General features: G+C 55.4%; 1 protein-coding gene across 1 annotated transcript; it reads left to right on the top strand.

Annotated features, from left to right (window-relative positions):
- The first annotated feature begins 1,618 nt into the window (after positions 1-1,618).
- C2H8orf58 (chromosome 2 C8orf58 homolog) lies at positions 1,619-20,210 on the top strand. The gene is made up of 7 exons (XM_050940080.1): positions 1,619-1,726; positions 10,290-10,975; positions 15,201-15,365; positions 15,920-16,109; positions 16,757-16,869; positions 17,585-17,703; positions 19,079-20,210. Exons 1-7 carry the CDS (start codon positions 1,678-1,680, stop codon positions 19,179-19,181), a joined length of 1,425 nt encoding a protein of 474 aa, XP_050796037.1. The 5' UTR covers positions 1,619-1,677; the 3' UTR covers positions 19,182-20,210.
- Positions 20,211-20,655: the final 445 nt, after the last annotated feature.

Genomic DNA, 20,655 nt, shown 5'->3' with positions numbered 1-20,655 from the left:
TCCTCCAGAACCAACTTGTCCAGAGCCCTGCAATGCTGCCACGTCCTTGCTCTGGACAAGATGCCCAGCCTTCAGCAGAGGAGGGGGAAGCTGGGTGATGCGGGGGGCAGGGTGTTCTCTGTAACTGTGGGGACCTTTCCCATTCTCATCTGTCCATGTGGCATCAACTGGTTGCGTTATCCAAGGGTCCCTTGTTTGACTCTATGATCAGTGCCTCTTCCCTGTTCATTTTGTGTTAGCTGATCTCCTTTGTCACTGCAGTGGCACATTCACTTCTTCCCTGTGCCCCTCGCTGCGTGCTAACTGCTCCTAACCAGGCACAATTGTTGGCAGGACGGGGATTGAATGCCCTGCAGTGTTAATCTCCTCCAGGGAGCAGATTAGTAGGAACCAGGCTGGCTGCTTTCCCTGTTCTTAGAGAGAGACTGAGAACCTCTGTGAGCCAAACTTTTCAGGGGATGACAGAAACCTTCCAATAATTTTGTGTGGATGGGTCATTTAATGACAGGGGCCTGTGCAGTGAGAAGCAACCAGGCAGGTGGCTGGTTGAGGGGAACAGGAGAGTGCAGTTCACCATGGCTTGATATGCTGATATTTTCTGAGCAGTAGCCCTGCATCGAAATACCCAGGCTTTGGTTAGGATATAGGAGGGGCTACTCCAGGTGTGTGTGCATGCAATTAATTTCTCCTTACAAGTGCATTGATTTTAGCTGGAGGATTAGTCCTCTTAAGTGCTGGGTGAAGGTGGTAAATCTAATGAAAAGGATTTGGGTTCCCAATCCCTATTTATCTGTATGAGGGCAGCTGTGGGCAAGTCTGACTTCCTGTTTCTCTCAATAATAGCAGGTGCCCTCAATTCTGAAGGGGATTTTCTTCCTTTTACAGGTGTAATAGTCTGTTTTTCCATACCCCATCCCTGTTACTCCAGTCCCTGCCCACTGTTGGGCATGCGGTTAGTGTGAACTGGGTTCTTCTTCCCCCTAATTCTGCCACTGAATTGCTCTTTAGCAAGTTGCGTCCCCTCTCTGTGCCTCAGTTTGCACATCTGATAAATCGGTCATATAGGTGCAAAGGGCACCATCCAAGGAGCGGGCCTTTTGATCACACTGTTGCCTCTTCAGGTTGGGGATTGGGCATCATACAGCGGCTTGTACCCTATGCTTTGGAGGAAGGCAGCAATTCCACCGGTTAGTTAGGTGCCTTTGAGGATCTGGGTTCATGTGGCTGTAATATCCTCACTCCTGAGCGGGGCTTTATGCCAATCACCCCCTCTCCTTGTCCATGAGAGATTAGCTCCCTCGGCCGATTCTGGAGAGGGGCTGCGGCACCGGCGGTTTCGACAGCTTTATGATGAGTGATTTATTTTCCCGTTCACAAGCCAACAAAAGGGACAGCTGTAGCACAGCGAGGGCTGGCTGGGCAGGACTCTTCCCTCCCGAGCCTAAATCCTAGGGCGTGAACAAAGATTTTCTCCTCAACCCCCACCCGGGTGCTCGTCAATACCCCCCCCCCAGTCCATTCACACCCCCTTCTCTCCGCCCCTCCGGCGGGGGGAGCCGGCCTCCGGGAGTGTCCCAGCCCAGGCAGACCCCTCCCCGCAGAACGCGGCCAGGAGCCAGCCGAGGGGGGCGCACGCACACGGGGCAGGAGCCGGTGTCCGCTCGGCGCTGCAGGGAGATGCTGAGGAGGCGGCGGGTCTTCGCCGTGGAGCCGCTCTGGAGCCGAGGTGAGCCCCGCGGGGGTGGTGGCCGCGGAAGGGCTGGGGGAGCCCTGGGCTCTCTCCGCTCCCTTTGCGCCCCGGGGCTTTCCAGCGCCCTTCCATGCGCGCAGCTGGCTCCGGGGTTCCTGCCCCGCGGACAGGCGCTGAGACTCCTCTGCCCGCAGCCGAGAGCGGCCCCGGTTCTCCCCCCAGAGCTTCTCCTCTCCACGGGGCGCTCTCTTCTGCCCCGCGCCTCGCAGGGGGTCTCAGGGCGCCCTGTTAGTAGGGAACGAGTCTGGTCCGCGAGGTGCGGGGCTCCCTGCGGGGGTTCCTGTTTCCCAGACTTTCCCTTGGCCCCGTCACCCCCACGCCAGGCCCTTGTTTCTGGGCGCCTTAGGGAAGGTTCCTGCCTGGGTGCTTGATGGGCGTCCCATTTCTGGGGAGCTTCCTGCTCTGTTTGGGCCTGCAGGCACCCTAGGGCACTCCCTGCTCCGTGCACCCGAATAGGCGTCAGTCGGCTTTGGATTTGTTTGCCGTTTGGGCTCTATGCGATCCAGCCCAGGCAAACAAACTGCCCCAAGGCGCAGTGCTCCACATTGCAGCTCCCTCTCTTTGAGGGAAGGGGCGAAGCTAACTTGGTCCGGAATGGGCTTGCCCCTCCCTTAGTTCTGATCTCCCCAGCACAGGGGGCTCCTGGGCTGGTGTTCTTCTGCACTGGGGAAGGGGCTTATGGAAGGCCAGTAGGTGCCAGTGCTTTCTGCTGGAGTTCCTTTGGGGGGTGGGGAAGGGGTGTATTCACAGCACACAAACTGTGCTTCCTTCTGGGGCTCACTCCTTCCTGGGGTACAGGTCTCCAGAGTCATCCCTGACCATGGCTCCTATCAGTGGTTTAGCCCAGAGCAGATGTTTTTCCATTGAGCTAGACACACTCGTACTTCCACTGTACTTAAGTTGTTCTCAACCTTTTCCACACCAGAACCCCATGTTACACAGAAACATGTTTGGGACCCCGCCGTCCATCCATCCAGACAAGGAGTGTAGCTAGGGACCTCTGGAGCAGAGAGGGTAACTGCTCTTTCCACTGCTGTTCTTGACACCTCATGTCAAACATGGCCATGTCTCTGTAGTGCAGCCACTATCCAACTTGCTGGTGAAACCGGTTTTCCGAACCAGTTTAGCGGTGTGCTGGTGTGGACCTGGCTGAGCTGTGGAGACTCAGACCAGCCCATCTGTGGCTTTGTCTGTCCCGCCAGGACTGCTGACCTCCAGCCGAGATCACAACACAGTCCTGTGAGGAGCAATAACACTTGTGCTGCTCTGTAATTCAGAGTCCCAGAACAATTCCAGTGGGGCTCAGTGCTTTGGGTGTGGGGGGTTCAGCAGGGGTTTCCTGGATTCTGTTCCTGGCTCTGCCAGTGACTCGCTGCTTGACATGCAGGGTGGGGGTGTCAGTCAATCTCCCTTCTGAGCCTAGCTCTGAGTTCAGCCCTGCCCTATTTCCCCTGGATTATTTTGAACCCTATTTCCTCTTCCAACATGGAAAAGGGGACTCCTCAGAGGGGTGGGAAAGACACAGCCATGCAGGGAAAGGAGCTAGGATGCAGGCGAGAGGGAGCTGGAAACCATTCATAGCGAGAAGCCAGCAGTGAGTCTCTGAGCTCCCTGCATGGGGGCTGTGTACATGCCACACCTATGTCCAAGTGGAGGTGTGCCATGGACAGCTGACTCAGCTACATACTGGAGGAGGCTAGTGGGTTTGGAACTGTTGACAGAACAAGGAGGCTTTCAGTTCTGGTTTATAGGATCAAATCCAACTCAGATCCGTAGTAACTGAAAGCCCCAGTTCAGCTACCAATAGCCACAGGTGTTAGCAGCAGACCAAGGCAAAGAACTGAGCAGGCCATGCAGAGCTCCCTCTTGGTCAGCACTGAGGTATGTTGGCAGCATGGACATGTGGAAAGGGCAGGGAGGAAGCTTATGCATCAGTTGCTGGTGCTGGGTCTGTCCTGGGAATAAGGAAATCAGCAGGGCTGTGCTAGCATGAGCATTAAATACACGTGTGTGAGAGAGAGAAAGGGTGGCAAGAGGCCCCATGTATCTGTTATAATTTGTTCCCTCCAGTCTTTCCTTGTAAAACTACCTTGTGTATGTACATTCCACCCTACCTTGAAACTGGGGGTGGAGCTAACAGTCCTGCAGGCTGATGGAAATATTTGAGAATTACTGGAATTTGTATAAAAATGTCCCTGCAAGGTGTTTTTTTTTGGCCATTAATTGCAAAGTTGTTGTTTAAAGGAAATGATGAATGCTGCAGATTTAACTGCTGCTTGTCTGATTGGGCATTAATCTGCTTGCCAGTCCTACATGCATTTGCCTTTTGGTTGCATGTGCTGTTTAGGTATCTGTCTTATCTTGCTCAAAAACCAATAGGCTCTTGATAATCTGCAGTGTATGGTATAAATGAAATCTTGGTCTTGTGTCACTTCTGTTTTGGTCAGGATACTTCCTGGAATGTGAGGCAAATGTGGTGTGGTCTAGTGGACCGAGCATGAAACCAGAGTCCAGGAATTCATGAGTTGGTGCATGACCTTGGGCAAGTTACTTAACCTTTCTAGTATCTCTGTCTTAGCTCAGCTGACTCACAACACCTTGTGAGGCAATTATTGACTGTTCAGACATAGCTCTGGCATTGAACCATGCATCTTCAAAGCAAACTATTGTAGTAGCATTGTTTGTGTATGATTAACTACATAAAGAACTAGCTGAGAAGCCGTCCTGTAGTGGGGTGCAAACAAGAAATTATGTGGATGTGTTGGATAGTCTATGTGTCCAGGTGTGGCCCTACATCTTGGTCTCTAGACACAAATCCTGTCCTCCCTGCCTGTGAGGATTAAATCAGCCCAATGCAGGGCTCTCAGGAAGGGAGAGCGGCCCTCCCATAAGACCAACTCTGACAGACAAGATACTCAAATCTGGGCTCTGCCGGTGACTTGTTCTCTCTCCAAAAGGGATGGAAAAGGGGTTTCCATCAGCTGCCACAGCCCGGGCCCCACACTAGGCTCAGCACAACGCCATGCATGACCTGTACCATGACATGCGCTTGACCACAGCCAACTCCTATGTTTCAGACATAGGTGTCGATAAAGCTAGATATCTAAATCAATGTTTAGGGCTTGTCTACATGGGGTGTCTCCCACTCCCAGTATATCCGGAGTTAAGCTAATTCGGCATAAATCTGTCCATATGTGAAACTAATCCAGAATCGTTAATCTGCTTTAAATTCACACCCTACCTTAGTCCAGTTTAGCTTTCATGTGTAGACAAGCCCTGAGTGATCTAACCCACTTTTCAGATGTGCTGAGCACCTGCAGCTCTGTCTGAAGTGGGAGCAGGACACTTGTCAGTTCTGGAAGATCTAGCCCAGGAGTCAGAAACCTTTCAGAAGTGGTGTGCCAAGTCTTCGTTTATTCACTCTAATTTAAGGTTTTGCGTGCCAGTAATACATGTTAACGTTTTTAGAAGGCCTCTTTGTGTAAGTCTATAATATATAACTCAACTACTGTTGTGTGTAAAGTAGATAAGGCTTTTAAAATGTTTAAGAAGCTTCATTTAAAATTAAATTAAAATGCAGAGCCCCTCAGACCGGTGGCCAGGACCTGGGCAGTGTGAGTGCCACTGAAAATCAGCTTGCGTGCTGCCATCAGCACGAGTGCCATAGGTTGCCTACCCCTGATCTAGCCATTTACTCAGGGTCTTATCTGTTGATCTAATTACTTAGCTTTGTAGATGCTCAAGTTTGAAATGTTGGTGTCTGTGTGGTTGTTTCTCCTCCTCCTCTGTCCAGATTTAAGATTTGTTCTTAGTTCGTAGTAATCTTAAGAGTAATACTTTTGCTTAAGGAAGGAGCTGAAATAAGGGAATTGGGAGAGCTCTTTTTGCTAAAACAAGGAGAGGTGTGTGAAATAAACTGGTGTCCTAGTAGATGCACAGTTGGGAAAGTAACTGAAATACTTTCCTCATGGATTGTATTTTCTAAATGGACAACCTACCCTAAATTCTCAATGGCTGAGGGACAATCTTCACCCATTGCTATATTTGCTTTCCACAACCAACTCTCTGTATAACTTTTCATGAGTGATGTACCCGAACTCTTGGCTGCTAATATCTAAACCGTATTCTTAAATTTATTCACCTACATTTGGGTTATTGCTAATTATGCACTATATGTATCTTATGACTTTAAAAACAAACTTTGTATTGGTGGGTAATCTAAGCACTACACCCGGATGTACAGACACTCTTTTCTTAACCTGTGTACTATATCATTTTTTAACGTTAGTTTTAATAACATATTAAAATCTGAAATCCATGTGGCTGGTTGGTTGTCCCAAAGCCACTCTTAACCCCTAAACCATCACATTGGCCCATGGGTGGGGTCAGCGGGTGGAAAGGCTTCTTAACAGATAGCCAGACCATCTAGAGGGCTTCCTCCCATGTAGCACCTGGGGGCATGCGCAACTGCCAGCGCTTGTGGCTCAAAGCCTAGATCCACCTGTCCGGCAGCATGGGAATGAAAGCTTGTCTATCTGGTCTTGGAGGATCTTCTTTCTGGGCCCCTCCCCCCACTTCCTGACACTTTCACACTGTGGGTTTTGGGCACCTGTGATGGGAGGAGATATGAGACTGCAATTTACAAGTGAGTCTTGCTGGTTACACTGGGTGCAATTATTGCAAGGTGATGGCAGATGCATTCCTGCCTGTGTCTCACGTAGATAAGCAGTTGACCCAGCTATCTCACTGCTGGGCCCTCCCCAGGCAATGCAGCATCCATCCATCAGGGGAACTGAACCCAGCCCAGCTGCACAGATAAGTGTCTTTGGCCTCTAATGTTCCCAGGATGCCAGAGAAGGGGGGAGGGATGGTGTTGGTTTCTAGAAACATTCCCTGCTGGGGGGCTCTGGGGCAGGCCCAGTCTCTGGGGATCAGGGAAGGGTAATATTGCCTGCTCTGAAGGTGGATGTAGCGGCGGCAGAGAGGCCGATCCCAAGCCGTTGTCTCCCCTAGCAGAGACCTGGCTTTGTGGCTTTAAGCCGTGTGTTGCGTGGGAAACGGCATCTTGTCTCCCAGCAGAAAGTGGGTGACTTGTATTCTCTGGGCAGTGACTGGAGACTGTGGGTCAGGCCCCCACCTGAGGAGCTGGCTGTGCTGACCCCAGTGTGGGGCATGGGCTATGTCGGCCAATGGAAGCCCCTTTTCCATCCCTGCTGGAGAGAGAACGAGTCACTGGCAGAGCCCAGATTGGGGCACCTTAGTGGCTGGGTTAGTCTTATGGGAGGGCATCTCTCCCTTCCTAAGAGGCCTGCATTGGGCTGACTTACCCTCGCAGGCAGGGAGGATGGGATTTGCATCCTCATGGAACCCGTTAACGCCGCAGTGGATCGTGCTTTCCACCTGGCCTCCACAGGATAGTGCTGGGCTCTGTGTTGCTGGCAGGTCTGTTCCCTCTGGCTTCCCTGATCAGGCTGGGGTATGTTGTCCCTAGTCCAGAGGTGGTAAATTACGGCCCTTGGGCTACATCCGGCCCATGGGACCCTCCTGCCTGGCCCCTGAGCTCCAGCCCCAGGAGGCTCACCCCGGCCCCTCCCTTGCTGTTCCCCCTGGCCAGCAGCCTCAGCTCGCTCCGCTGCCAGCGCAATGCTCTGGGCAGTGGGGCTGCAAGCTCCTGGGGCAGCGCAGCTGCAGAGCCCGGCCTGACCCGGTGCTCTGAGCTGTGCAGTGGCGTGGCTGGCTCCCAGCGGGCAGCGCTGCTGCCTGTCCTGGTGCTCTGGGCAGCGCAGCTCTAGTGCCACCAGCCATCTGTGCTCCAGGCAGCGCGGTAAGAGGATGGGAAGCAGGGGGGTGGGGTGGATAGAGGGCAGGGGAGTTTGGGGTGGTGGTCAAGGGGTGGGGGTGCGGATAGGGGTTGGGGCAGTCAGAGGGCAGGGAATGGGGATTGAATGGGGCCAAGGATCCCAGGGGGGCAGTCAAGAAGGAGGGGGGGTTGGATGGGGCAGTGGGGGACAGTCAGGGTCAGGGGTTTCAGGGGACAGGGAGAAGGGGTGGTTGGATGGGGCAGGAGTCCCAGGGGGGCAGTCAGGAATGAGGGGGGGGTTGGATAGGGCGGTGGGGGGCAGTCGGGGTAGGGGTTCCGGGGGTGGTCAGGGGACAGGGAGTGTGTGGGGGTGGATGGGGCAGGGGTCCCGGGGGGGCCATGAGAGGGCGAGAATCGAGGGGTGGATAGGGGTTGGGGGGCTTGGCCACTCCTGGCTGTCTCGGGAGGCACAGCCTCCCCTAACCGGTCATCTATACAAATTCCGAAACCCGATGAGGTCCTCAGGCCAAAAAGTTTGTCCGCACCTGCCCTAGTCAGTATCCCTAATAGCGGTGGGGAGGGCGACTTGTGTGTGCTAGTGGCAAGGGAAGTGTAGAAACAGGGCTCTTAAATCCTGGTGCCTGCCGACAGCGTGAGGAGTGGGGCAGGGACAGCTGTGCTGATCGGGGAAGTTATCGCTCCGTGCAGAAGTTATCGCTCCGTGCAGCAGGGCTGTGGTGTCCAAATGAAAGCACCAGCTGCTGACAACCCTTGAGCCAGCACCCTTCCCTGGACTGGAGGACACTTGACCCTCTCACGGAGTGACGTGGTGAGAGTGGCAGTTTCAGCGGAGCCTTGGCTCGCTCAGCGCCAAGGAATGCGGTTTGGGCCTGGTGCCAGGAGGGAGCTGTTTACAAAGAGCTTCTGCAATGCGATTCACAAAGGACCTGGGATCTGGGTCGGGCCCCAGAGGATGTTTCCAGGGAGATTTGGGATGCGCAGGGCTGTCAGATGCGTGCTTAGCAATAGGCTGCAAAATGCAGAATGAATCCACCAGTCTGGGTGTAAGAACCTGAGGTCAAAGGATCCCAATTACTAACCCAGCTGCTGGGGGAGGGCTGGGGTCACAGTGCAGGGAGATGGATGCAGCTTCCAGGGAAATGGCGAGTGACCCTCTCTGAGCTGCCCTTGCAGAAACTAGCTCAGACCTCTGTGTTCTGCAGCCAGGGACAAGGCAGGATCCATCCCTGCTGCCCACTCCAGTCACAAATGTCCCAGGCACCAGCAGCTCCCATCCCTCTCGGAGAGGGTCCCGCAGCCAGGTGGCTCTCTGTTGGGAAAGCGTTCCCCGATAACTCTTGTGCCTCCAGCTCATCTCCCCAACATATCTGCAGACAGTTACTGTGTCCTCTACCTCTAATGCACACGCCTCCCAGGACTTCATGGAGGGTTGTGCTCTGGCTTGGAGGAGGTGAGGTCCCAGGCCAGGGGAAAGGACAAAAATGACTCAGGGCAGCTTGAGTCCCTACACCTGTGGTTTGCCTGGGAGGCTGGAAACCCCAGAGATGGGTGGGGGATGGAGGAGGGGAGAGCCTTGCGTTTTCACAGTAGACTTTTTTGTAGGAGCAGACCCTAAAGCTGAGAGCGAGAGGCAGTGGGTGGAGGAGGTGGATGGAGAGGGAGGACTCTACCCTTGGTCCAAGTGGTGTGAGTCCGAAGGGGAAGCAGAGGAGCTGGCTCTGGATGACGGTGGGCTGCTGTAGCCCTGAGGCAATGCAGTAGGATACTAATGCTTCTGACTGCGCCTAAGCTGTTCATGGGAAGGGCTGGGGTGATGGTAGAGGTGGATTTTTGTTCCTTAAACAGCTTAGCTGAGCCACAGCTTGGGAGTGGAGTGGAGGATTCAATGAGGGGACAGGAGGGTGAGTGTCTTCCTTGTCTCCCTGGGGTGTTTCTCTTTATCAAGCGGCCCAAAGTTATTCAGGAGAGGGCTGAGACAGGACATGCTGCATGGAAGTGCATAGGCAGAGCTGTGTGGGAGGCCCAGAAATGGACTAACAGCAGGGGGCTGTCAGGGTATCAAGGGTGCATCAGCAGAGCTGGAATGGGGACCTCAGAGCTGGGAGATGAGGTTTCTCAGTAAAGCCAGGTGGGAGTCACTAGTCAGGAAGAGCAGGGCAGAGCTGTGGGAGTGCACCGGGCTGGAATAGCTGGGGAGCTGTGGGTCAGGACTGAGGCGCTGGCAAAGCTGCGGGTCAGGATTAGCAGCGTGGGCTGGGGGAGGCTTGCACACAGCTGGCCGACTGGTTCCGGGTAGAACGATGCTTTCAGTGAGGGCTAGATTGACACATACCTTGTAAAAGGAGGGGAGCAGGGGCAGGGGACTGCAGTGGCTGGCCCCTGATGTCCCAAGGACTACGGAGATGCATGTGCTTGTCTTTACCCTTTGCACAAACTTCCATGGTGAACTCCCCCTGCCCCCCACACACACGCAGAGCGCGTTTCTCCCTGAAACTCCCCGCCCGCCTGAATCACCAGGAGCTGCCTTGTTCTTGGAATTCACATGGAGCAATAAGGGATAGGCATGGGGCAGGGAAGAAGGCTGGAGTCGGGGGAGGGCTTGCCGGCTGGGCAGGTACCATATTCGAATAGCCACAGGTAAGGAGGAGACAGGGCTGCGGTGCTCTGGAGGAGGGATGGAGCCAGCCTCTCTGACAGTGCATCTCCCTTCCCTCGCAGATGGCACACGGAAGCCCTGGGAGAGCTGTGTGGTGTTAACCTCGGCCAGCGTCTACCGCAAGCTGCAGGAAGCCTCCGGAGAGAGCACGGATCCCGCTCCCGAGCCACAGCGGGGCAGCAGAATGAGCGGCGAGCTGGGCCTATGGGGCCCGGCTGGGTCACCGACAGAGCCTGGCCTCCCCCACCAGCTGGGCCTCTTCCCCAAGAGCGGGCGGCTCCTCAAGTCGGAGTCAGAGGACTCCGGGGTGGAGATGGCAGGCAACGAGAACTCACCCTCCACCCCGCTGGGCTCGGAGAGCAGCTTCTCTCTGGACTGTCTTGATGGGTTCCAGCCCTCCACTGCAGACTCTGCTGCCAGTGACCCAGAGGAGGGCTGCCCCGAAGGAGAGGGGCCAGAGGAGCCAGACCCTCTCCGGGAGCGGGCCTACCTCCGGAACCTGTCAGTCAGCAAGAAGCTGGCCCAGGTGCTGCAGCGCTCCCGGAAGCTCCATGCGCCCAGCCGCTCTTCCAAACCGCTCGGCCGGAAGAGCCTGAGCTTGGTGGAACTGGAGCTGTTGGCCTCCTACAGCTTGCAGGGGCTGAGTGGAAAAGAGGGGGCTGCAGAGGGACACAGCCAAGACCTCTCCAGCCACCGGAGCCTAGAGGAGCAGAGCACTGAGTCCTGTGGAGAGGAGGCAGAGGAGGAGGTGAGTGCCAGGAACAGGCTTCCTTGTGGTTCAATAGGGGCTGGCTGGGGTGGAGACGAGGGACAACTCCCTCCTCCCCTCCCCCCCCTCCCCCCGAGACCTGTAGCAACTGGACTGACTTCCAGCAGGTGTGGCCTCTATGGGGCCAATGGGTTAAGAGACGTTGTGGTTCTGTATGGAGCAGCAGCCTCATGTTGATGCCATAGTGTAAAGATAGCAGCAGCTGAAACACAGCTCCCTGGGTGATGTGATGTGCTCTGGGCCGCAGGCACTGCTGCAAGGAAACCTGTGTGCTCTCCCCTGCATTGGGGGCAGGGAAGACAAGATGGCTATCTCCCCGCCACCTCTAGCCCATTTTGCCACAGGCAGGGTGTGGTGGTTTCAGATAGGGAAACGCTCCACATTTCCATCCCATGACACAAGCACGTGGAAGTGCCTCTAATTAGATTGTGGTGTCATCACTGCTCCTGTGATGACTAAGTTGGGATGCTCCAAGTGGCGTGGACAGAAGCTGGGCTGGTTGTAAGCGGAACTGGGCCAATAACTGACTTTCCAGTTTGCTGGCAGTACAAAGAGTGGGGAAAAAATTAGTTTGGGGTCAAAGGAAAGGTTTGTTTTGATGTCGAGGTTTTGTATTTTTGAAACTAAATGGAAGGAAATTTCAGGGAAAAAAAGTCGTTCTGAATCGAGACGAGGAGGGGAGGTAATATATTTTATTGGGCCAACTTCTGTTGGTGAAAGAGACAAGTTCTGAGCTGCACAGAGCTCTTCTTCAAGCTCCTCTGCCTCCCCCATCTTGTCTGTCTGTCTCTCTCCTATCCTGGGACCCACGCAGCTACAACAACACAGCAAACAATTTTCAGTTGAATCATTTTGACTTTTTTGTCTGGAATTTTGTTGTCCATCTCCCCATCCATTGTGATTCCTGCAGCCCCCTCTCTCCCCCCCAAAAACAACACCCCCCAGCACCCCCTTATTCAAGGCGCTGTCTCGGAGTTGCTGAATCTGCATGTTCACGTTTTGGCTGAAGGTGTTGCCCAACTATAGTCATGAGGTTTCACCTGGCTCCTATGTCCAAGCGTCCTGGTGATTCCTATCCTGAGATGTAATGCCCTCTGGTCATGTGACCTCTGTTCTCTTTGGCATGGAGGCAGTGCCAGTTCCCCCTGTAGGGCTAGCCTGTGGGTCATTGAAAGGGAATTTGCTGGGATCCTGTATGCGTTGTCCCCTCCAGCTGCTTTGCTGGTGCACCTGCCCCTCTCCAGAGCACTCATTCCAGGGTCCCGAAGCCTTGTGCTGGTCCATGCAGCATGGCCTGCTTGATGCATGTTTGCAATGACTCATTAGAGCTATTGCTAATGAGCTGAGGTGTAGAGCTCTTAGGCCTTACATCTGTGCCTGGCTCTGCTGGGTTAGTGGCAGTGTGGGGAGAGGCCAACTGGTCCCATCTCCTCTCACTCACTCCAGGTGGGTTGGCTCCTCCTTTGCCCCTTAGAGGTCCCAGGATGTCTGTGGGGCCTGTCCAATGTACAGAGCCCTCTGGGGATGCTGCAGTCCCTCGCCCTGCGTTTGTTGGTGGATAGTGGCATGTTGGGGTCATCCCCCAGGGCCGGTGCAAGAAAGTTTCGCACCCTAGGCGAAACTTCTCCCTTGCGCCACCCACCCCAGCTAACCCCACCCACGGCGGCAGCTAACTCTGCCCCCATCAGAGCCCTCCCCCACGGCAGCTAAGTCAGCCCCCAACCCGGGGAGCCTGCTGCCCCCCCACCCCCGTGGCAGCTAACCCCGCCCAGGGAGGCCCCCAGGCCCATAGAAGTTAACCCCGGCCGGGGAGCCCACTCCAGCTCACCTCAGCTCCGCCTCCTCCACTGAGCACACCGGTGTCGCTCTAATTTTCCTCCCTTCCCAGGCTTGCGGCACCGATTGGAGGAGACTTAGAGCTCGGGCTGTGTGCTCAGTGGAGGAGGCAGAGTGGAGGTGATCTGGGGCGGGGAGCGGTTCCCCTGTGCACCCCCCCACCATTACTGTGGGCGGCTCTCCCTCCGCCCCAGCTCACCTCCACTCCACCTCCTCGCCTGAGCGGGCTTGTAGGCGCTCTCAACCACTAGGGGCCCTAGGCGGCCGCCCAGTTTGCCTAGTGGTTGCACCGGCCCTGCATCCCCTGCTCTGACTGCCAGGGTGAGGGGCAGCTCCTACAGGCTAGGTGAGGGTGGCAGTGGGGCTGGGAGCTGGTGGCAGCACTGGGGAGGAAGTTTTGATGCTTTATAGCTACAGGTTGAGGAAGCTGAGGCAGAGAGAACCAAAGGAACTCGCCCAAGGTCTGTGGCTGTGGCACTGACTGTCAGTCCATAGTGCCAGCTGGGTTGGTGTGAGCCATGGGGAAGTACCGTACAGCTGCAGGGGAACAGTGAGATGGGATGGGGGTCAATGAGACCCCCTCACCCTTGGGCTTCGAGGGGCCAGGATACCACTAGGCCGAGCAGATGAGATCCTGTGTTGCCAGACAGAACAGCCTGCTGCTGGAACTCCTCCTTGCTCCTCTCCCCTTCACCCTGTGGGGGCAGCTCTCCAGCCCCCTGCTAAGCAGTTCCCCAGGCAGGAGTAGCGCTGTGCAATCCCTTCCCAGCCTGAGACCCCCTTCCAGCCCAGCTCCTGAAACTATCCAGTGTCTGGGTCCTTCCAGGGGCTGAGCGTCTGGCAGGGGGGTTGGGACACAAGAAGGCTGGGTAGATACAGAGAGGCCCATTGGCTCCCCACAGCCCTTCGGACTAGAAGCACAGGATCTGTGGGAGTCTGCTGGGCTTCCCAGTCTGGGCTGGTCACTGGCTGGAGCTCTGGCCAGTCACCTGGAGACACCGAAGCTCAGTGCTGCAGGCTGCATTCCAGGGGTTGGTCCAAGGACCAGAGGCCAATGGCAGTGGCAGGATACAGGTGCCATGCGGACACACAGATGCTGGACCCATTGACCTGAGATGGGATTGCCTGGCTGAGAGGAGCTGTTGGGTGGGGAAAAGGCTGCTGCTCTATGGACTTTGTGCTTCCCATCAGTATAACAGGGGGCTTGTACTTCCAGCTGACGTGGAAGTGGGGGGTTCCCCTGCTGTGAGGGAAGTTCACAACCTCCCCAGTAAGCAAAGGGGGCAGTGACCTGAGGGAATGTAACCTTCATTTGGCCCCGGCCCCAACCCCAATTACACAGTGAAGTGTTTAACCACTCTCTGAACGCAACCTGTCCTCTGCTGTGATGTGTCCGTCCACAGTTCTGTCCCTCCCCGGTGCAGTGCATCTGTGCGCTGCTCTGTGCTGGGAAGTGGGAGGAGGTGTAGGGCTTGGGTGTCTCTGTAGGTCCCGGAACGATGAGGCTGGACTCTGCCAGCTCCTGCAGCTTTGGCTCCTTGCTTGCCCTTAGAACTGAATAAGCCCTGAGCCCCATCTCCTCTTGGATCATCCCTGGCATAGATCCGATTTCCCCCCCACTCCAAAAAACCCACAAACGACCCACTCTCCCTGTGTGAGGAGAGGGATGGAGCCAGCCTGCATCAGGCATAATTGGGGATGCCCTAGTTTCATAATCTGGTTTAAACCCCTTAAACAGCTGCTATCTCTCTAGCTACCTCTCCAGAGCGTGTGTGGCTGGGGAAGTGGCAGCAGTCAGGGGGCTACAGGGGTTGGAGGAAATCTGACTGTGCCCCCAGCCCTGCCCTGGGAGACCAGCAAATCCAGATCTCCGGCTAGGTGCTTTGCTCTGCCCTGACCTACCCCAGAAGGGTGTGTTGTGGCGTGTTCATGGCACGGACCCACTGTGGGAGAGGCCGGAGGCGGCTGCATCAGCTTTTCACATTGGTGCTGTTCCTGGGGAGGCCAGTGTGGGGTCTGGGAGCCAGGAACTGATGCAGAGGACATTGCAGTCTGAACACAGCCCCGGCTGGGAGGGTTCTGATCTGTCCCATCCTGGCCACACCATGCAGATCGTCCCCAGCTGTGTGTTTCTAGTGCACTCTCTGTGGGATGGGTCCCCTCTAGTGAATAGCCCCTCCATGGACCTCTCCTCACCCTGCCCCCCAGGTTACTGCATTTGTTTCTGGGCACCTTGACCCCTTGGAAGACATTGACAAACTGGGGGGAGCAACAAGTGCTGCCCTGGCTGAAGCGACTGAGAGCTGCAGGTCGTGCCCTGTCCCCAATGATGCCTCTGCCTGACGCTTTGTGCTGTGTCATCCCCCAGGTGCGGAGAGACCTCTCTTTAACCCTCCCAGGCCAGGGCCTGCGCTACCTGGAGCACATCTGCCTGATGCTGGAGAAGATTGCCCAACTGCAGCAGGCCAACCTGCAGCTCCAGCAGCAGCAGAAGGCGATGGAGAGCCGGCTGTGGGGCCAGCAGGCTGAGAATGTAAGGCTGGCCATGTGGGGGTGGGGGCGGCACAGGGGAATGGGCGTGGCTAGGAACCAGGGTGGGAGGGCAGTGGCTAGGTCTTACCATTCCTTCAGAGGATGCAGCTGCTTGTCCAGTTGTATCCCCCGGAAAGGGGCACTGTACACCTTGCAGTTGTGTGATCCCCTTGGAGGAAGGTGGGGTGTGTGTGTGGGTCCTCTGTCCTCTTAGATCTCCAGCCATGGTGGGGCTGTCTCAGATACACCTCTACCTCAATATAACGCTACCTGATATAACGCGGTATAGCAGCGCTCCGGGGGGCAGGGCTGCGCACTCTGGTTGATCAAAGCAAGTTTCACCTATAACGCAGTAAGATTTTTTTGGCCCCCGAGGACAGTGTTATATCGAGGTAAAGGTGTACTTTTGAGGAAGAGGGGGAAGGTGGGTCTTTCCTGGGTTTTGGGATTCCTTTTGCCATGAGGGTGGGGGTGGGAATGACTAGGGGTTTTCCCCTCACCCCCCAAATCCCTGCAGCTGCTTTTTTCACTCCATGCATCCTCTCTGCCTGACAGGCAGAGCCCTCTGAGGAGAGGCCATGCAGAGCCCCAGAAGAGCAGGGGCTGTCCCAGTCAGAGCCTGAGAACAGAGCAGAGGTGGAAATGCAGGAAGAGGATTTGCCTCTGGACTCTTGGAGGCCCCACCCCTTCAGGGCGCGCTTGGCCTCAGACACTGGGGTGCTCCAGGACCTGAGCAGGAGCTCAGGTGAGTGAGCCCGGCTTGAGTAGCAGCCCTAAGTCCCAATCCTTTCCCCTGCAAGTCCTGGTGGCAAGGAGCTCCCAACTTGTGCCGGGGGGGAGGGAGAGAACCCCTCCCTCTCTGCACCCCTGAAATTAATGAGACCCATGCTGTGCAAATTGAATGTCCTTGCTGGAGTGGCTCATTCCTTGGGGAGGGGGACAGGGCTGCTGCTAAGGATTTCTCCACTCTCCTGTGAATATGCCCCCCCCTTCCAATCTGGCAGCAGCTTCCCCACTGGCCAGCTTTCTCCCTGTAGGGCACTGCCCCATGCCCCCTTGGGGCTGGGTGTGCTGCCCCCGCTGGCCTGGGAAGAGCGAGATCCCAGACCAGGAAGTCTATCTCCCACCCCCACTCCGGTAAATGCCAAGCACAGGGTCTCTGGCATTAAAAAGGTCTGGGCTCTGAAATTAAGCTTGGTGAATGATGACTGAGGCTTTTCCCAGGTGGATGTGCAACTCTGAAACCATTAAAGCAGGGAGTACTGACCCGACTCTGCCCATGTGGTGCTGGCCCTAGTGCTAGATGGCCTGGCTTCTCTCCCGGGGGCTGCATCTGGGCTGGTCGCTTTAACTCAGCAGATAATGGGTGCTGATGCTGTCTCTTCCCTGCAGAGAATGAGCCAGTCTGCTCCAGGAAGACAGCAATGCACTGCGTCAGCTCACCTACCCTGCTGGATCAGCCGGACTGGGGAGCCCATACCCTACCGCCAAACATGAGACCCAGGGTAAGTTTCATGCCCTGCAGAGCAGGGATGAGGGGGAGGGGAGGGAGAATAAAAGGATCCCCTACGAATTCCATGTGAATCATCCTGATGCTGTGACGACCCTGTATGTGCATCTAGTTCTGGTGCCCTTCCTTACCTGTGGTGGGCTGGCACTTACCCAGTGTGTCTAACTCTTATTGCCAGAAGCTAGGAATGGGCGACGGGATGGATCGCTTGATGATGACCTGTTCTGTTCATTCCCTCTGGGGCACCTGGCGTTGGCCACTGTCGGAAGACAGGATACTGGGCTAGATGGACCTTTGGTCTGACCCAGTGTGTCCGTTTTTATATTCTCTCTCCTGGTGCTGCTTGCTAAGCAGCTCTGCAACCGAGAGTAGCGCTGTGCAATGCCTGCCTAGCCTGATCCCCACCCTCTCTATTTCCAGCAGTTGCAGGGGAAGTGGCTTTTTGGAAATGCTTCCTGACAGGCAGTGGCTGAGACTCTTGTTTATCCCTTCCCCACCACTCTAACCGGGGAGAGGTTTGGGGTTCCTCTGCACCTCCCAGAGGGAAAGCCCTTCTTTCTGCCCTGTCCGTGTCTCCTGACAGAGAGTTATCCCTGAGAACGGGGGTTGGGTGTTCGAGTGCCAGGGCTCTGGCTTGCCCCTACGTGGCAGGAGAAGCCGCTGCCCTCACTCCTGCCTTCCTTCACCGCTGCTGTCACTCTTCCTCTCAGAACGACCGCTCGCACTGGGGGAAAGTCAAAGTGCTGATCAACAGGATCACCAGGAAATCCATCCGGGCCAGCGAGCCATCTCTGTTCGGGGAGTCTGCCGTCGACAGCAGACACTGTAGGTAAGGCTGCCCTAGCCTAGAGACTGAGCAGGGAAGAGAAGGCAGCTCTTTGTGAATAGACTGCTGGGAAAGCCCTGCAGACATTCACCCCAGCTTGGGTACAGATGGGGGAGAGGCAGGACAAGCTCCCTGTGATGCCCAGCCATGCTGGAGGGAGCCCAAGAGGGGAGTCAGTCTCCATGGCCCACTTGATCCATGGCCTCTCTGCTGAGGAGGCCAACAAGGGTACCAGGTTGTCCTATCTGTGATGCACAGATTCCAAGGCCAGAAGGGACCATTCTGATACCAGTCTGACCTCCGGCTTGCCTAGCGCAGGCCAGAGAAGGTCTCCAGAATAAACCCTAGAGCAGATCTCTTTTAAAAAAAAAAACATCAAATCTTGATTGGAGAAGTGTCAGTGCTGGAGAATCCACCGCGGCCCTTGGTTAGTTTTTCCAATGGTTAATTACCCTCGAGGTTAAAAACGTACCCCTGATTTCCAGTTGAAATTTGTCTAGCTACAACCATCAGTCATTGAATTGTGTTAGACCTTTCTCTGCTCGATGGCAAGAGTATTAAATATTTGTTCCCCCTGTTGATACTTGGACTGTGATCAAGTCACCTCTTCACCTGCTCTGTGTTAAGCTAAATACATGGCGCTCCCCGAGCCTGACACTAGAAGGCAGGCTTTCTCATCCTTTAGTGGTTCTCGGTTCTTCTCTGCACTCTCTCCAATTTACCAACATCCTTCTTGTGGGCAGGTGGCCCCTAGAACTTGTTTCACCCAGGCCACCAAGCCATCAGCAGATGGGAGATCTCTCCTTGGTCACCACCACCCCAGGACCTAGGGATGGGAGGCCCCATGTGCCATTCCCCCGCAGCCAGCTATTTCCCCCCAGGAGCGCCCCCTCCTGAGAGGCTTGTATATGCTGCCTCTCCCTCCAGCTGCCTAAGAATGAAACTGTGTACTGGGCAGGTGCCAGCAACCGGGACCCTGGGAGCGGCAGCGTGGCAGAAGGAGCAAGGCATGAGCTGTTCATGGTACAGGGAGCCTGGGTATGAGTCAAGGGAAGAAAAGAAGCTGAAACCACTGCCCCCTAGTGGTGCAGTTGGAGAAGTGCCTCCCAAACCATCTGCCCTGGGTAGGGCAATGCGGCTGTCTCTCTGCAATGGGGACTGAAAGGATTGGCTGAGGGAGAACTGAAGGGGACAGCTGTTTCTCCCTGCCCCGTGCCTCTTCAGGCTTATGATAGGGTGGCAATGGATGGCTGGGATCCAAAGAACTATGGGCGTAATTTGCTGGCTGATCTGGGCTTTGACAGGGGAGCACGTTGCCCCACACTGGTATATGGTGTCCCCAGCCTGACGTTTTCCACCCCCTGCTCTTCCCTTGCAGTCTGGAGGCTTCACTGGAGAAGCAAGGCTCCCACCCCAGGAGGAGCTTCCTGCCAGCACTGGGGGTGAAGAAACACCACTTGAAAACCCTCTCTGTGCGCTGAGTGCCCCGAGGCTGTGGGAGCCTCTTGGAGACATGAAGGATTTAAAGCTGCTGAGTCTTCCCTGCCGTGAGCAGGGGAGCAGTACACACGCTCCACGAAGGGACCCTTCATCCCACTGCCCCCTCAACATTGGTTTGGATTGCCTAGTCTCACCTGCTTTGATGAGGTTGATGGGATTTCTGGCCCTTCTGTGGAAAAAGGGTGTTGCTCTGTCATCTGTTCCTGTAGAGCTATGACATTGAAGCCAAGCAGCTGTGGATCAAGCCTGCTTAGACATGCATGCTCTCCCTAGTAACCACTCGTGGTGGGCATGTGTAGGAGGCTCGTTCCTCCATTGAGGCAGGTCCTCAAGGAACCTGGTTTAGCCCCAGTGGGTTCTGATGTCTGTTTCCATGCCCCCTGCCCCACACATACACACACACCCTTGCCCAGCATCTCCCCCGGGTATGTCTGTCTTCAGCTGGCTGGTTCTGAAATCTTGCTACTTCCTTGCTTGCAGTGTGCTGCAGCAGAAGCTAGGAGGCGCTCTCACTGCTAGGTGACTCTCTCCCACTACCGTTGTCCTCCTGTGACTGCAGGCAGTTCCAAGGCTGCTCTTGGTATCAGGGTCTCAACAGCGGGTAACAAGGAGCATTGACCACTGGGCCGCTCTCCTGCGAACCTTAACTGAACTATGGGGTTGACCTGTGTGCCCCTGGAAGTCTCCCTTCCTCCTGAGGGGATGTCCGTCCACGCTCCTGTTCTGTTCAAACCCCTGCCTAGGCTGGGATTCCAACTCTGGGGGTCTCTGCACAGCAGTGAGAAATCCCCGGCATTGTCGAATGTGAACTAATTCATCTGACTGCTTAGTCCACCACTACTAGCACCTGGTCATTTTGTAAATTCACCAGTGTATTTGTATGTAATGTATTTATATGGCCTCATGGAGAGAGGTGCTTATGGAGGCTGATGGATTCTTAGACACTTAAAAAAATAAACTACCACTGAGTTTTGCATCCTGAATTGTAAAGCGAGAGGTGGGGGCATCCTTCTCACGCCCCCATGCTACTGGGCAGTAAATTGGCCAGTGGGGAGTCTGTGCATGCAGGGCCTTTCTGCGTGATAGGACTCATGAGTATGTGCACTGTCCTGGCAGCTTGTTGGTATCCATCTACCATGCAGGAGTCCCAGGATCCTCACTCTCATGCTCTGGCCTGTTAATATTGGGGAGATAACAGCTTGGCCTAAGAAACCAGTGCAGCATGAAGTGCCAGCTGAGCCAGCCCCTCTGCTAGGGCAAGGGATGAGTTGGTCACCCAGTGTCAGCCTCATGAAGGCTTTGTGACCTAGCCATACTCTCTGGCCGCAGAGGAGTCTGCGTGGGAGTGGTACTGGGGACAAATCAGCAGTGTAGCACGTAGGGAGTAACACGCGTAGTGGAAAGGTAACCAAAGGAGGTGAGCTAAAGATCCAGGCTGCATGGAGGACATTAATC

The sequence above is a fragment of the Gopherus flavomarginatus genome, chromosome 2, assembly GCF_025201925.1.
Source record: "Gopherus flavomarginatus isolate rGopFla2 chromosome 2, rGopFla2.mat.asm, whole genome shotgun sequence".
NCBI classification, from domain to species: Eukaryota; Metazoa; Chordata; order Testudines; family Testudinidae; genus Gopherus; species Gopherus flavomarginatus.
The sequence above is the reverse complement of the archived record's forward strand: the minus strand, read 5'-3'. Positions and strand labels throughout refer to the sequence as shown.

Bases quoted from the DNA above. Each gene is read 5' to 3' on its own strand.
- C2H8orf58 (XM_050940080.1), top strand. From the start codon at position 1,678: ATGCTGAGGAGGCGGCGGGTCTTCGCCGTGGAGCCGCTCTGGAGCCGA. The intron at 16,110-16,756 runs GTGAGTGAGCCC...TCTTCCCTGCAG, and splicing joins GGACCTGAGCAGGAGCTCAG to AGAATGAGCCAGTCTGCTCC. The intron at 17,704-19,078 runs GTAAGGCTGCCC...CTTCCCTTGCAG, and splicing joins GTCGACAGCAGACACTGTAG to TCTGGAGGCTTCACTGGAGA.